Source organism: Onychomys torridus, chromosome 7 (genome assembly GCF_903995425.1).
Source record: "Onychomys torridus chromosome 7, mOncTor1.1, whole genome shotgun sequence".
NCBI classification, from domain to species: domain Eukaryota; kingdom Metazoa; phylum Chordata; class Mammalia; order Rodentia; family Cricetidae; genus Onychomys; species Onychomys torridus.
The window spans coordinates 25,698,335-25,715,331 of record NC_050449.1 but is presented as its reverse complement, the minus strand read 5'-3'; the positions used below and the strand labels follow the sequence as shown (position 1 = coordinate 25,715,331).

At 38.8% G+C, this 16,997-nt stretch overlaps 1 protein-coding gene across 5 annotated transcripts in view; it reads right to left on the bottom strand.

Annotated features, from left to right (window-relative positions):
* Zbtb44 (zinc finger and BTB domain containing 44) overlaps window positions 1-16,997 on the bottom strand; it is a 57,729-nt gene that overhangs the window by 13,785 nt on the left and 26,947 nt on the right. For 4 of the 5 annotated variants that reach the window (XM_036194203.1, XM_036194202.1, XM_036194204.1 and 1 more), the window contains one exon: window positions 8,548-9,623. The exons of the other annotated variant lie outside the window; for it this stretch is intronic. In XM_036194203.1, the coding sequence (XP_036050096.1) occupies window positions 8,548-9,565 (1,018 nt within the window). In that variant the 5' untranslated portion in view covers window positions 9,566-9,623. The remainder of the gene's footprint in view (window positions 1-8,547; window positions 9,624-16,997) is intronic. 5 annotated transcript variants of the gene reach the window in all.

Sequence of the window (16,997 nt, the reverse complement as noted above, 5' to 3'; positions counted from 1 at the left end):
ATGACATTTCCTTCAGATACAAAGTTAGCATCTAGTATTTCAGTTTTTCTCTTTAGACTATTTGAACTTGTTTTGTATTACTAGGAAACAAGCATATGTTCCACTTTATTTTGTTTAATTCTAGGCACGGTGGTGAGTGCACACCCTTAATCCTAGTACTCATGAGACAGAGGCAGGTCAATTTCTGAGTATGAGGCCAGACTGGTCTACAGAGCCGGTTACAGGACAGCTAAGATTAAACCCAGAAATGCTGTCTTGAAAAATAACAACAAAAAAGCCTAACCGTATCCCTTTTAATGTATCCAAAATTACTATAATCATTTGTGTTGGAAAATCTGTAAGCACACATTTTTCCTTGACTTCTTAAATAAAAAATGCAGATTTTTTTTTTACTTGCTTCTTGATTCAAAGCAACTATCAAGGATATCAATTTTTTGGTATTATGCTACATCCTAATACACAGATTACTAGAGACTTGTGTAATTAGACAGGGCTATAAGCATTTATGCCTGTCTTCAATTGTACCTCCATTCCACCCTACTGATTCTGTACATGTCTTCTCCTTTCCCTGTTTCCTTACTATTAAATGGTTATGTTTGTCCTCCATGTCTACCTAATTCAACTTATCTCTGAATCTTCTGACTTTTTAAAAATCTTGATTTAGGGTAGAAAACCAGATAATACAGCATTTTGTTGAGGAACTGCTCACTTATTTTCATTCCATTCTCTCTTTTATTCCTTAAAGAACAGAAATATGAACAAAAATAAATTTCATAAAAATTTTCCTGATAAGCTTTTTCCAACAACCATACCAGTAATTGTATGAACTAGAATTTGATGACTTAACAGCAAGCTGTAAAAGTTAATAACTGATAATCTTTCTTAAATTATTAAAATTTAATTTTAATGTATTTTTTTGGGTTGGCGGTATAACATTCAGTGGTAAGAGTAAAACCTACAAAAGGCACTGGGATCCACTTTACTCAGAGGCAGTAAGGCTAGCTGAGAATTCTGGACAGACTCTTCTCCCCCTTGAAACAATGAAGTTGATTTGTGGCCACAATCAGCTTGATTTGGAAAAAGCTGGCCTTTAAAATCAACCCACCCTTTTGACAATAAGGAATGGCATACAATATGGCTTCTGTTGTATCAGAACTCATCAGACATACCAGCACAAGGAAAGGGTGTAAAACTCCTTTACTTGTAACCCATAAAGTGGTAGATACCAAGTACTATATAGTGCATAGCCCTACAGAGACCTTTCTACTGGTCTCTGTCATCATGGAGGACAGGGCAGATACCTGTGGACTACCTCTAGGGCTTCAGCATGGCTTGGTTTTCCACACAGCTGACAGCCTATTTGAATGTCTGTCCACCTGTCCCTGTTTGGACCTTCCTGTTCTGGCTTTGTCCTTTCACCTTGCAATGGATTCAATTCTGCATTTCTATCTTCAAACCTCTAGGCCGTGGCAGTAGCTTCTCCCCTGTGGCTGTTCTTGGGCTTTTACTTTACCAGTACAGACTCTTCTTGCATTTCTATTAGTCTACTTCTGAAACCTCTGCTGTAGCATATTATAATCATTCTGTAAATCACATATATACATATACAGAGATGTGTTTACTATGTGCTGCATGATATAGAAGTAATATTAATGATTAAAACTGGAATGAAAGAACATGTATGCTGGGTAGTAGTGGCACATGCCTTTAATCCCAGAACTCAGGATACAGAACTTTGAGTTAGAGAACAGCCTGTTCTATAGAGCAAGTTCCAGGACAGCCAGGACTGTTACACTGAGAAACCCTGCCTCAAAATACCAACCAAACAAATAAACAAACAAAAACAACCACCAAAAACATATATTCACTTTATCAGTTACAAAAGGCAAGTGAGATTATCTGGCAAATTGCAGCCATTGAAACGGCTACATCTTGTGACATTACTGGGATTCAATAAACTCAGACATTGTTTCTAGTATAGTGCGTTAAGGACAAGAGGGCTGAGGATCTAGTGGTAAAGAGTATCTACACATGCAAAGCCCTACATTTATTGCCTAGTGTCAAGTGAGAAAAGGAAAAGGAGAAAGAGGAGAAGGAAGGAAAAAAGCAGCCTTAACATTCAGGACCAGACCAGATCTCTGCAGGAGCAGGCCTAATGCCCTGGGTTAGGCCACAGCATTGTTCTGCTAGACATAACCTTATGGGGCATCAACATCAGATGGCTCCTTCTTACTAAAGGTAAAGGAGGAGTAGAAAAGTGCAGACAAAACGAGGTGAGTCTGCAGTTACAACAACATCCATATCCTTCTCCTTCCTTAGCTAATAAGTTATTGACACTGTGAACTCATTAAGATGAGTAATCTGTACTCTAGAAGATATTTATGACAGTTCAGCCAGAAATTATGCCTGTATTCTGGTATCCACAGTAGTGAGCAAACTCCTAAAAATCACCCAATACAGGCTTAAATCCTGTTGGCTCCTCCAAGCACCATCTTACCCCAAAACCAAAACCAAACAAAAAATCCAAAAAGCCTTGTGGTGTGATCACCCTTGTAAAGGAGTGATGAAGTGAACTGTTCACTATAGTTGGTCTTTGGTGATAGGACTTGACAGAAATGGAAGTCTAGGAGATTCTCTAGTTCCCCGTGCCCTAAAGCTTTGACAACACTGAAGATTGGAAATCCTTTTTGAGATGCAAACTGCCCTTGCCTGGCGGGTAAATTCATGAGCCAAGCTCAACTATTTCAGTGACTGCTCTTTGCTGCTGGATTTATTTTGTTTCTTCTTTGTCATCTTTTTGTTTTTGTTTTTTGAGCTCTGTGAAGTCTTGGCTGTCTCGGAACTCACTTTGTAGACCAGGCTAGTCTCTAATTCAGAGATCCACTTGCCTCTACCTCCCAAGTACTGGGATTAAAGGCACATGACACCACTGCTTGGTTTATTTTGCTTCTTATAAATAAGGAGTATTTTGGCTATTTACCCAGATACAAAATGTTCCTTGGTGAAACTGTTTTGTAGCCTTCTAAAGACATTTAAGTGAATAGGCAGCCTTTAACAATCAGGAATTTACTTTGAATCTTAGGATTTACTCTTACAGGTCGGCATGATGTGTGCTTCAAAAGATCTGTATGTTGCCTCAAACTCTATCACAAAGAGGTAAGGAGCTGCTTTCAGTAACACTAAGAGCAGCTTCTGACAATTTCAAAAGTACAGTTTTGGTCCTCTGGAAAAGGTGACTGAGCAAACTTCAGTCACTTTATTTTTAATGGTAGGATTCTAGTATAGAGTTCAGAATTCCTTTGCTAGCTCAGTGAGCTGCAGCTTATCTAAAGTCATTCATGTTTGTTCTTGGTGAATACAGACAATTGAGTACTTTAAAATAAATAATGAAACCATTACATGTAAGATTCTTTTTATCTTGAAATGTTCTACAAATTGATGGCCTGTGTTTGTTTATTTTTCTTATTTTTATTGTTTTGAATGCAGAATGCCACTTATTGAAGGAGGGAGAAGGTCTTAAATACAGGCTTATAGCACAATGGGAGAACCCTGGAGGGCAGAAGTTCGATACTGATGTTTTACAATCTTTCATCTAAACTGTTAACACCCAATATGCAGGATACACAGACAAGGAACTTCCCTTAAGCATTCAGGAGGGTGGAACCCGGCAGGGAATTAGCATAGGGAGGATATCAAGGTCAAGGTCAGCAAGCAAAGCAACAGTTGCCCAAAACCCTGGGGACCAGAACTCTACAGGTCCCCCTTTTACTAAAAAAATGAGCTTCTGACTTAGGTTGCGTGGGATGTCAGCAGGTCATGCAGTGGATAGCGCTCTGTATAAATAAAATTCTGATTGGCCAATGGCCAGGCAGGAAGTATAGGACAAGAGAGAAGAGAATTCTGGGAAGTGGAAGGCTGGGGAGAGACACTGCTAGCCGCTGCCATGAGAAGCAACATGTAAAGACACCGGTAAGCCACAAGCCACGTGGCAAAGTATAGAATAATAGAAATGGGCTAAATATAAGAGTAAAGAGCTAGACAATGGTAGGCCTGAGCTAATGGCCAAGCAGTTTAAATAATATGAATGAATGTCTGTGTGTTTATTCTATAAGTGGGTTGTTGGACTAATAGGGCTTGGCGGGGACTGGAGAGAGAGACGGCCTGTGTTTAAAAAAGAAAAAAAAAATTGAATTACCTGTGTGTGCACTGTGTACCTGTGACTGCAGTAACTGCAGTGGCCAGAAGAGGGTACTGGATCTCCTGAAGGTGGAGTTAGTAGGCAGTTGTGAGTTGAGTGGTGGGTGCTGGGAACTGTATTCATTCCTTTAGAAGAGCAGGAAGCATTCTTAACCCCTGAACTACCACCTCTCCAGCCCCACCTGTATCTTTCTAGATAAGATACATCTCAGCAGCATTTTTTCCCTTTTAGATTTGTTGTAATTATTGCCTCTACTTACTCTATGCTCAAGGCGTTAGATATTACTTCTTACAGGGCAACTGGTGGAAATGGGAACTTAAAATATAGATAAAATCCACTTGAATAAAATTCATAGTCAAATTTTTACTACTTCAGAATTTCAGAATAAATGTTATTAGGTATCAAATTTAGTAGAATGATAAGCTATCACTTTGGTATCTTCTTTAATGAATTAGTAAGTAAAATGAATTGCTCACAGTAATGCTCTTCTGAAATACAGAGAACAAAGAACCATGAGTAGAACATTCATTGACTGCCCACAGTATCCTAGGGAATTTCTTTTCTGTTCTTTACACCTTTGTTTTAATGTAGATGTAAGATAGAGTAATTAGTACACTTGATTATGAAGGCAGAGGGAAAAAAATCCACTCAGAGTATGTGATTACATGATATCTAGGTCAGATAGTCCTATGTCCATGTTACAGAATCTACAACAATACAGGCAGAAACTCTGCTTCTCTAACGTAAAGGTTTTGTCTACTTATACTCATTTCTCTATATAGCCATGTTTAGTTAAGATTGTAAAGGCAAAATATGAACTGAGTAGATATACCTGGAAGTAATGAATGAATATTTCACATGTAGTTACCAAGATATTTAAATATTTGGATTTCTAATTTTCAAATAATAATTATTACTTAGAAGGTACTAAGATAGTTTTAAGACTAAAGACTCAAAAATAGCTATGATCTGTGCACATTAAACATTTTATCAATGTTATATTTATTCTTCAAATTTTCTTTACTCAATTCTTCAAAAATTTCTTTACTCAAATTCAGGTGTATAAAACTGTCTCCCAAACGTTGATGTCCTATCTTAGCTACTGAATAAGACCTTATTTGCAAATGGGGCCTTTGTGGATGTAGTCAAGTTAGGATGTGGTTATATAAGATCAAGTGAGGTCCTATACCCCATGACTGGTATCATCATAAGGACAGAGATTCAGAGACAGATGTGGAAACACACAAGGAAAGTCATGTTAAGATAAAAGTGGAGATTTGAATGATAAAACCATAATTTAAAGGAATGTAAATGACGGTTGGCAACTGTCATTTGAAGAGGCAAGAAAGAGTTCTTCAAGGGAATCTTTAAAGGGAACAGAGATCTCTGGCACCTTATTTTAGGAGCTTTCTGAGCTGTGAGAAAATACATTTGTACTGTTTGAAAATTACCAAGCTTGTGGTACTTTGTTGTAGCAGCCCTGGAAACTCAACAGTGTGTCAAAACACAAGAAATTAACGAAGTTAATATGTTCTTAGTTTTTTAACCTCTAGAAAGATTAATAATAATAATAATAATAATAATAATAATTTCTTTTTAAAATCAGTTCCCAACCTTGAATATAGGAATCACTCAAGGATTTTGGCTCTCCCATAGTTTCTTAAGTCCAAATTTGTAAATCCCACCTTTTAATTTCTTTGTGGCCTAACATTGCTTGGGCATATCATATCTAAGCAAAACTGACACACAACTGGTCTTGCTGATTATTCTTAAAAGTGAGTCTCCAACCTTCTCCTACCAATGTTCATACTGGAATTACTGAATTTAGATGACAAAATTCTATTTTATAGTTATCAATTTTTGTGTCCTTTTAAGAAAAAAAATAATGACAAAGATTATCAATGTAAGATACATCTGGAATCAGAAAATAAACTAAACTTGTTACTTAGAATCAATGAATATAATAGAAACAATCATTTCATACTGAGTTCTTTGATCCCCTTCTCACTGCACACACTCAATATTATTATGTTCTGTTGATTCATTATTTATAAAATATTGTAATTAAAAAATAGTTTTGGGGGCTGGAGAGATGGCTCAGCGGTTAAGGGCACTGGCTTCTCTTCCAGAGGTCCTGAGTTCAATTCCCAGCAACCACATGGTGGCTCACAACCATCTTATAAAAAGCCCCTCTTCTGGCATACAGACCAGGCAGGCAGAGACCTCATACATTGGGGGGGGGGGGGGGGGGGAGAAGAGTAAATAAAAAAAAAAAAATTAGTTTTAGTCTTATACAGGTTAATAGGTTTCTGAGCCAAATCTCTTGCATACAATACCAAAAGCAAACTAGTTTTCCTCAAGTATCTGCATACTTTACATTCTTTTTGAGGCAGACTAGGGTAAAATATAAGCTTACTTAGCTTACGTTTACGGTGAGTACTGCTTGTTGCATGTTCAATATCCACTATGCTTTATTATTGGTGTTGTTATTTTTGAGATAGGGTCTTACTATGTAGCACTCTGGCTATCCTCAAAAGAGATCCATCTCCCTGAATCTGCCTCCCTAATCCTGGGGGGTTAAGGTACAAACTGCTATACCAGCTCTACTCTGCTCTAAAGCCATCATTTACTCAACAAATAATCACTTTCTCAGGTTCTCTGTAGCTAAGAAAGATAATGAGGCACAAACTAACACTAGTTTCTTAAGAGCTTCTAGGAAACCCCAGTGCATTCCTGATCACAAGTGCTATCTACCCCTTTCTAGAACACAGTCAAGCTTATAACCACAAAGCAAATAAGCCTACAGCTAAACTGATAACTAAAGATGGTAAGTTATACATATATAAGGAGCCTAGAACACTAATTATACTGTACATTCACATTACCAGTTCTAGACTTCTTATTCTAGAACATATCATGCAATTAAAAAAAAAAAAGATCCCGTTGGTAAAGCCACTGTAGAAGGGGTCTGTTACATGTAGGTGAATGTAACTCTTAACTGGAACTGTGTTCAAGGCTCCGCACAATTTGTTTTTCCAGCTCCTTTGGACTTCCCACTCATTCCCAAGGACTCAAGTATCCATGCTTTCTTTGTATATCATTTTGCATTAGATTCACTGCTTACTGAATATTCAGTGTTCTAAACCATCAAGCTCTTCTACTAGGTGCTTTGTTTCTTAACATCTTCACTTTGTAGGCTTACTTGGGCAAATTCTCACTATTTAAGATTCCACTCAAATCGATGATGTTAACTTGCTTTTTCTATTGCTACACTAATAATGCCTTTTAGTTTGCCCAGCACAGGATCTTTACTGGTTTATTGTAGTCACTTATTGATATATCTGCCTCTCCATTTAGGCTAGTACCTCCTTTGTTATAAGAGTGATGTTTTCCCCTTACATAGCAGCATGTTTAGCACAGTTTAAATTTGTAATAAATATTTTTATTTTTTACATTTATGTAGTGTGTGTGTGTCTGAGAGAAAGAGAGAGAGAGAGAGAGAGAGAGAGAGAGAGAGAGAGAGAGAGAGAGAAGGAACCAAGAGGAGAAAGAGCACAAGCATGCCAAGACCTGTCTTTTTATCAGAGGTTAGGTCCTCAGATGTGGCAGCAAAGCCCTTACCCATTTCTGATAAAGAACAAAACAGGAAGTGGATCCCCCACAACACACAGGGCCTCTCCTAGCCATGTCTTGATTACGCAGCTGAGGACGGCTATGAGCTACTTACTACCCTCCTGCCTGTGCTTCCTTAGCGCCTGCATCACTGTGTCTGGATCTTAACTAGATTTTCAAAACCTGTTTTCTTTTGTATTGAAAATAATTCACAGCAGGGTATGATGGTATATACCTGTTATCCCAGCACCCAGGAGTCAGAGGCAAGAGGATGAGCAGTTCAAGGCCAACCTAGACTACTACAAAGCAAGACTGTCTCTTTAAATACATGGAAATTCACAATTTTTAATCTCTACCTTTGTCCTTTATATCCCCCGTTGACGTTAGCTCTTCCTCAATGTGTAACTTGTTAAATACATACACAAAACTTATAGTGCTAATAATAATTTTAAAAATTCAATCATCAGCCTTTAATCATGGTGGCTCATGCCTTTAACCCTAGCACTTTTGCAAGCAGAGGCAGATAGATCTCTGTGAGTTCCAGGCCAGCCAGAGCTATATATTGAGACCTGGACCTCAAACAAGCAAACAAAAAAACAAATAATTAAATTCAATTATCATACTTTAACCCCCCTTTCATGCTTCTTTTTAAAAATAAGACTGCGCACAGAAAATAAAAACCTAAAAATGTTTGAACTTACTATAAAAATCATGAAAAACATGGGAAGCATTTATACCTATAGAGGAAGACTGTGGACTAATCAGAAGGTCCTCTTGAACTGGTTCACTTCCTGGCACTGTCTGCTGATCACTCAGTGAGCTCTGAGATGCACTAACAGGCTGGGACACTTCCTCGTGGACCTCCTCATCACTTAATCTTTCTACTTTGACTTGCACATCTTCTTCTGTACCTAGAGGCAAGGTAGTTTTTGTGCTCTCACAAGTCACATAGTCAGCCATTCTTCTACCTGCCTCAGATGGGCCAGGCAATTCTAAAGTCCGGGTGTTTTCTGCCTGCTTTGCTTTCTCAGGCGGAATCCTTCGATCAATTCCAAAAGGGAAAGTCCATGGAAAAGCTAAAGAAGAGTCAACTGGCTGGTTTCTATTTTCTGCATAGGAAGCTGAAGAATTCAATACCTGGGGTGAACTTGTTTGGGTGTTACATTTTACAGGACTCTCAGGAGACATAACAATGTAGCTTTTGCGTTTTCTCCGGGATTCTCGGCAGACAGGAATGGTCCTTTCCACAACACTGCACTCTGAAGACACTGGAGAAATACTTCCATCTCGAGAAGTAAAATTGCAGTTAGAACTATTTTCTTGTCCAGCATCTAGACCCTTTTCTGGCTGGCTATTAGGTGTATTCCACAAAATACTTGATTTCATAAACTCTGAGCAGGTACTAGCAACACTAAACATTTGCATGTAGCTCGCTGCAGCGAGAACATCAATAATATTTTCTGTGTTAATTGACAGAGTGGCTGTGTAAGCGTATTCTAATAGAGGTATAAAGCCAGTCACTGTAACATGATGCAGATCCAACACATTTTTGTTCTCATCCTCTGCTTGGCCAACAAGTTTTGTTCGAAAGAAATCACTGCAAGCTGCTAGTACTACCTTATGAGCCCGGAAGATTTTGTCCTGGACACGAATAGTGATATCACAAAAATGTCCATCATTTCGTAACATATTTAGTTTTCCCAGCATTTCCTGGCTATGGGAAGAAGAACTGTGGGTAAATGTTTTCACACCCATCTTTCTATCTTTCCTCTTCTATTGATGCTCTTCAAGGATGCAATAAGTCAGAAATGTCCTAAAAAAAATACAGAAAGAAAACATCAAATGACAGCTTCATAGCTGAAATGGACTATTTATATCATTTTCATGTAGCCACTGTGCCAAACAAAAAATGAGACTGTGAAATAGAAAAACTTCAGGTATGGAATGTATTAAAATACATTTTCTGGTACGTTCCTAAAAATCCTAGTAAGGAGACCGCCACAAGGCCAACCTGTGCTACACAGTAAGTTTGAGCCCAGCTTGGGCTATAGCGTAAGACCTGTGCCAAATAAATAAAATAAATACACAAATAATAAAAATATATTTTCTAAACCATCAACCAGTGGTTTATAAATTATTGTTAATGAGCAGCATTTTAAAACGATAGTTAAATGACAATTATAGAGTACTTTTACGTGCTAGAAACTGCTGTAAATATTTAATACATGATAATCTTTTGACTGTCAAAGACACCTTGGTTAGCAGGTATATAGTTATCCCTGTTTCTAAATGTGAACATGCAGTAAATAATGTCAGGTAAGCATTATAAATGATTCTGTCTCGAGACAAGGTTTCTCTGTGTAGCCTTGGCTGTCCTGGAACTCACTCTGTAGATCAGGCTGGCCTCAAACTCACAGAGATCCACCTGCCTCTGCCTCTTGAGTGCTGGGATTAAAGGCCGTGTGCCGCCGCCACCACCCAGCCTTCTGTCAAATGTTTTATTCAGATAAATGTATAGGAGAAAGGAAGAAGGGAAAAAAGAAAGAAAAGATTTCAAGATTTTTAAAAAGTCTGAATAATCTAATGACAAGAGATGAAACTGTTCCCTACTTGACATCATGATGAAGGATAACATAAAATGAATCTTAAGAAGGTAAGAGAAGGCAGGAGAGATGTCTTAGAGGTTAAGAGCACTGGCTGCTCTTCCAGAGGTCCTGAGTTCAATTCCCAAATGACGGCTCTATTCTATAACAAGATCTGGTGCCCTCTTTTGGCATGCAGGCATATCCGCAGGCAGAATCCTGGATACATAATACATACATAAATAAAATCTTAAAAAAAAATAAGGTGAGAGAGCTGATACCATAGAAATAATGACCTTGACCAAATTTAAAAGTGTTCCTGCTCCAAGAACACTTACTCTGTTATATGGATTAAAGTGTTGCTCAGTCCTCCAAGAAGAAAGTCAAGTAAGATTGTTAAAGACAACAACAAAATCACATATTCTTCCTAAATACAAGTAACCACAGACAGATATAATAATGCATGCTATAATCCTAGCATTTTGGAGGCAGTACATTAGGAAAATAACCACAAGTTCAAGGCCAACCTGACTTACATGGTTAGTTTCAGACCAGCCAGGTATACATAGATTCTGTCTCAAAAAACTCAAAACAACAACAACAAAAAAAAAACAAACACCCAAACTCCAAACTTAAACAAACAAAAAACCCCAAAGTACTTACAAAGACATAACAATGGATTTGACAAATTTTCTCTGATACAAACAGCAAGTTGCATACCCGTGTTGTTTACTGGCTGTATGTCAGTAAACACACAAGAGTGATTACTTTGATTCCCATCATATGGCTGCGAGAAGCATGCCTCAGAGCAAATGACACTCATGAACTAGGGATCATCTGTATGAACACAGGTATTAGAAAACAAGAAATTAAGCATCATAGTTAGAAAATGTGCAACAGAATGCTAAAATGAGACCACTTTAAACTTGATTTGGGTGGAAGTCCAGACACCGTTCCAGCCTTCCAAAAAAGTACAAGGCTACCTGACAAGAAGGGAGTGGAAACCTTTTCAGCTTGGTGTTACCTCCATCTTCTATGATCAAAGAGCTAGAAATTAGAAAAGGAGTTTCGCCAATAATCATTCGTTTCTGAGTTCCAAACCCCATTTAACTCTTTTCTTCTTTCCTGAAAGGAAAAAAACAGTGACTGCCCTCAACCACACGATCCCAATCAAAGTAATCACTCTTAATGGCCCAACTTTAAAAGCAGAGGCATGTTTTCTCTTTATCTCAGGCCTATTATACTTGGGAAAGCTCTAAAGGACATGAGTCTGATGTAAAGAACAGCCAAGATGAAGAAATACGCCATTATTTTCCAACACTATATAAAAGCCAAGAGTGGAGAGGTTAAAAGCACAGAATGGGACCAGAATACTGGATTGTCATCTTGATTATGTCATGTATACAGTGATATGAAGTTTAACCTTTGTACTTTATTAATTTCTGCAGAGTAAAACAAGGATAACAGAACCTATATCAGATCTCTGAGGCTAATCAAATACATGTTCCAGATAGTAACAAACAACAAATTCGGTAGTTGAACAGTAGTAGTCTCTTCCAATCCCAAGACTAAATTAGCCCCCTGGAATCTTCCTGTCTTGTGTCCCCAGCTCTGGGATCACAGGGACATAACACCATGCTCAACATTTTATGAGTGTTGGGGAGCTGAACTCAGATCTTCATGCTTACACAAGTACTGTGCCACTGAGTTCTCTCTTCTGCCTGTTCCTATCTTTTGATTATGAATACTGATTGTGGTTATAGATAATCCAAACATGCTGTGTGGGGGTATGGGTTTTTAGTTTTTATTGGTATATACATACCCCTAAACAACATCTGCCCATAAGACATAACTTAATGCCTTTACCAGAGATCTCATCCTGGAAAAAGGTAAAAGACTTAACATCTATACTGACTTCTAACATATCATCTATACTGACTCCTAAAGTATCTTCCACACCCTGCATTCACATGCAGCAATCTAGAAGAGGACTTTTAACTGGGGCTACCCAAACTCCAGCCAAGCTGCAGTTATCTACTGCACAGGACACCAACACTTAAGCTTTAGAAAGTATCAGAATGGATAAAAAAAAAGCAAGGAAAGATACTCTTTTACCCTTTCCAGTCACTGAGGCCCTGGCTCTTCATTACCTCAATCATTCTTGAGTATGGCTAAAAGGAACAGGAGGAGCCAATAGAGGAAGAAGCTAACAAAGAATGGTTCTGGCTTTCCTTACAAGGGGAAAAAAAACCCTTCCATCAACAAAGGAAATATCTCTCAGACTACATAATACTTATGTAGGTAATTAAACTATAAATTTAATTCAGTAAAAACTGCTCTATCTGTAGGCCTGTCAGTCCTCAAGGACATCTGAGGCTAACCTACCTCTTCCTTACTCACTCAATTGAGGGGAAACTCACCTGGATAGGATTGGCAAATAGATTTCACTCATATCTAAATACAAACAATATAAGTGGCTTATTCAATGTTATTGACACCTTTTGGGTCTCCCTAGAAGCCTTCTCCCCCACCAACAAAAAATGCCTCGGAAGTCAACCAAGTATTCTTACAAGAGATAATCCGCAGATTTGTCCCCTAACCATTATCTCCACAGCCAAAATGGTGTACAGCCTTTGTTTCCAAAATAATCCAACAGGTTTCATAAAGCTTTGGGTTATCACCCTTATATAACACCCTGTGTATCACCCTCAATCTTCAGAAAAAATTGAAAAGGTCCATTCTATCTCAAAACACCTTATCAAGCCATCTCTGAAGCTTCTACAAGAGGGTCACCAACTCACGGCCTTTCATTTTTTTATGATTTAGAGCCATTCACTCTCAAGGCATGTGGTGATGGTTAGTGTTGTCAACTTGACAGAATACAGAATCACTTAGGAGACAGGACTTTGGGCATGCTTTGGTTTCAGAGGTGGGAAGTCCTGCTCACTGTGGGTAATGCATTCCCCAGTTGTTGAGACTGTAAAAATAAATTAAGAAAGGGTGTTGGCAACAGCATGCATTCTTTGCTCCGAGCCTGTGGATGGTATGATACCAGCTGCTTCCAGCTCCTCCACTCATCCTATCTTCCCTGTCATGATAGACTATACCCTTGAACTGTTAGCAGAGTAAACCCTTTGTCCCTTAGGTTGCTTTTGCAATAGTAGTTTGTCATCACAACAGGAAAAGAAACAAAGAAAATAAGCACCTTTATTTATGCTGAAGCCCTTTCAAGTTATCCCACCATAGGCCTTTTCTCCTCAACACTGGATCCCTACCAAACCCTATCTTAGGAAAGGACCAGCTCAGTCTTTACAGCTTGATTCTTAGAAGCCTCATCAGGGAGCATGCTGGTCAACATTTCCTGGCACTCTCCTCACATCTCACGGTATATCTTACTGAAATCAGGCCTGGAGACTATCCTCTTAAAGGACTTTCAAGAACAACAGCCTTTTCAACCAAGGGGAGGGTTATTCTCACCACTCTCACTGCAGCTAGACTTTCAGGATTCTCATCTCAGATCAAGCTCAACTCAAGCTAACTTTTCACACTATACCAACAAATCTACATGTGATCTGTATGGTGGTATTTTATTTGTGCTGAAATGTGATTTTATTTGTATGTTAATAAATAAAAGTGCCTGGGGGTCAGAGCTAATAGCAAGCCACTTAACAGAAGTCTGGCAGTGGTAAGACACGCCCTTAATCTCGATCACATGACTGGCAGATCTCTGTGTGTTCAAGGATACAGCCAGCATGGAGACTCAAGCCTATAATCTCAATACCAACCATAGAGATCTGGAGGTCTGTATAGATAGGCAGTGATGAGGTCATGTGGTTGGGTTTACAACCAATGAGAAGGCAGAACAGAAAGTCAAAGAGACAGACAGGAAGTAGGTCTCTTTCTCAGGGGAAGGACGGCAGCGGGTGGTAAGAAGGTGGTCTTGGTCTCAGCTCTTAGCTACTGCTCTCTGACCTCTGGGCCTCTTAACTCTGCATTTGGCTCTGTGTTCTGCTTGGGTATTACTCTAAATACCTCAGTAGTTTGCCCAGTACTCAGGCTATTGAGAATGCCCTAACTCTAGCCTGGAACAAATATCATCAGAGGAATTTCTAGGATTAATTACACCTTGTATTTAAAATCTGCCGTGTGAGCTGGAGTGATGGCTCAGCTATTACAAGCACTGGCTGCTCTTCCAGGACCTGGGTTTAGTCTCCAGCATCCACATGACAGTTCACAATTTCAGTAATTCCAGTCCCAGGGGATCTGATGTCATCCTTTTCTGGCCTTCTGCATGAATTTAGTGCACACACGTATATGCAGGCAATATTGTCCATACACACGAAATAACAAAATAATAAAAACTGCTGTGACTATGATGTTTAAAATTCAAACAACCCTTCACTTGGACTTTTTTGTTCCTCTCCTGGGTCAGTGTGTGAGAGCCTCTGTATTTCTAGCTGGATGGTAATAATTTCTTTTGCTCACAATATGACTCTATCTCTACCATCTGGCCTCAACTTCTGTTACTCACTCTAGGAATTCTGCACCCTTTGTTATCATAACTTACTCCACTCTGTACTACAAAACCAACCAAAAGGGCATAAGAGCATGGACTACACAAAAATATTCTAGTTACAGACTGTTGAATTTCTCTGTCTACAAGACTTATCCTAGGCTAGAGAAATGGCTCAGCAATTAAAAACACTTGTCATTCTTTTTTTGTTGTTGTTTTGTTTTGTTTTTATTTTTGTTTTTCGAGACAGGGTTTCTCTGTGTAGCTTTGCGCCTGTCCTGAAACTCACTTGGTAGCCCAGGCTGGCCTCGAACTCACAGAGAGCCACCTGAGTGCTGGGATTAAAGGCGTGCACCACCGCCTGGCAGCGCTTGTTACTCTTAGAGAGGACCCAGGTTCAGTTCCCTGAACCCACACTGTATCTGACAACTATCCGTAACTACAGTTCCAAAGGATTCAATGTTTTCTTCTGGTTTCCTTGGGCATTAGGCAGACATATGGCACACATACATAAAATTCAAGCAAAAACACTTATAGACATAAAATAAAAATAAGTATTTTTTCAAAAGTTTAAAATTTTTTAAAAAAGTCTCAACAACTCTTTTGGACTGGGTAACTATTAGCATCAGAGTCAAACAACAGCCATTGACATGACTACTGTTCTTCATACAAAGGTTCAAATTCTCACTCTCAGTGATAGATCCCTACCAATATCCAGAACAAGTCTGGACTAAAATGAATTTAAGCAGAGAATCTATGGGTAAAATAGTGGATTGGAAGTGCCACCAATAAGACTCAATGAAAGAAACAATCAAGAAAAAAATTAACAATTTTTATTCCTGTAAGACTGTATTTGTCAATTAATTTATTAGTACAGATGAGATCTCCATGGACTGCAGGCAGAAATGTCTGTGAATCAGAATTTGAACCAAGAGGCTCTAAGGAGGGCAGTAGAAACTGCTGGAGTAGTGCTTCTCCTTACACATAGCAAGACTGTAGGGTCAGCTGCATGAGCAAGGGCTCAATGTCTATTGATGTTGTGATGCTGGAGCCAAGTGTGGAGATTGGTATGGCAACTGGGACTCAAGTAAGTTACTCTGACAAGGCTCCTGCTCATGCCTGCCCCTGACAGTCCCAAGGAGGAAATAATCTCACACTCAACTCAGTACAGCTGTGCCAGAAATGCACTTGCAAGCTTAACTGGTCTCAACTCCCTGGGTGCAGTACACATCCCAAATCCTGCTTCATGAGTTTGAACTGGAATTGCAAAGTGAACACCTTCCAGAATGATGTAAAAAACTTTAATCTAGCTGTTATACTTTGTCTCTTATTCTTCTATTTGTCTTTTTAAAAGAATAAATTTCACTCTTGCACACCTCATAATAATCCTGCTTTAGTTTAAAATTGCTTGGCTAGGTTTTAGGACTGTTCTGTTCAGTCTACAGTTGGGTACTCTCTATTCTTCCTATGCACAACTCATATACTTTCTCATTTCTAACCTATTCATCTTCCTATTTCTGAACCAAAAACTTCCATAGCTTTAACAATCTCTAAAATCTGTAGACCCTAACAGCATCTTCAGGTTCCTCTCCAAGCTTTTCCCCCACTACTTGGATTTTTTTTCAAAGTTGATTTAATACTTATCCTGATCCCCACATTCACCCTTCTTTCTTCCACTATGACTCTTAGTGACTGAAGTCCTAGTACACATCATACTATCCTTATCCTTGTTCCTTTACCTGCCATTTGTTTTCTTTTTTTTTAAAAGGGGGTGGGGGGTGGGGGGACACACACTACCGTTGTTCCCTGGCTGGTACAGGAATTGCATAACAGGAAGTCAGGAGTTGTGCTTGTTCTTGTATTTAAAAGTCTACACTGGGAGAGATATACATGAAGGAGCAAGCACTCTGGGCTCTTGGACTAGGGCTATAACTTCTGAACCACGTATCTCAACTCTTCTACAATCTAGCCCCACTTAAACATTTCAACAGAATGGATACAGCTAATACAAATTCCAATCAATGAAATAACCCTAGCAGTAATATGAAAAACAAGGAAAACTAAAGCCATGAAACTCCCCCAAAGTTACTAA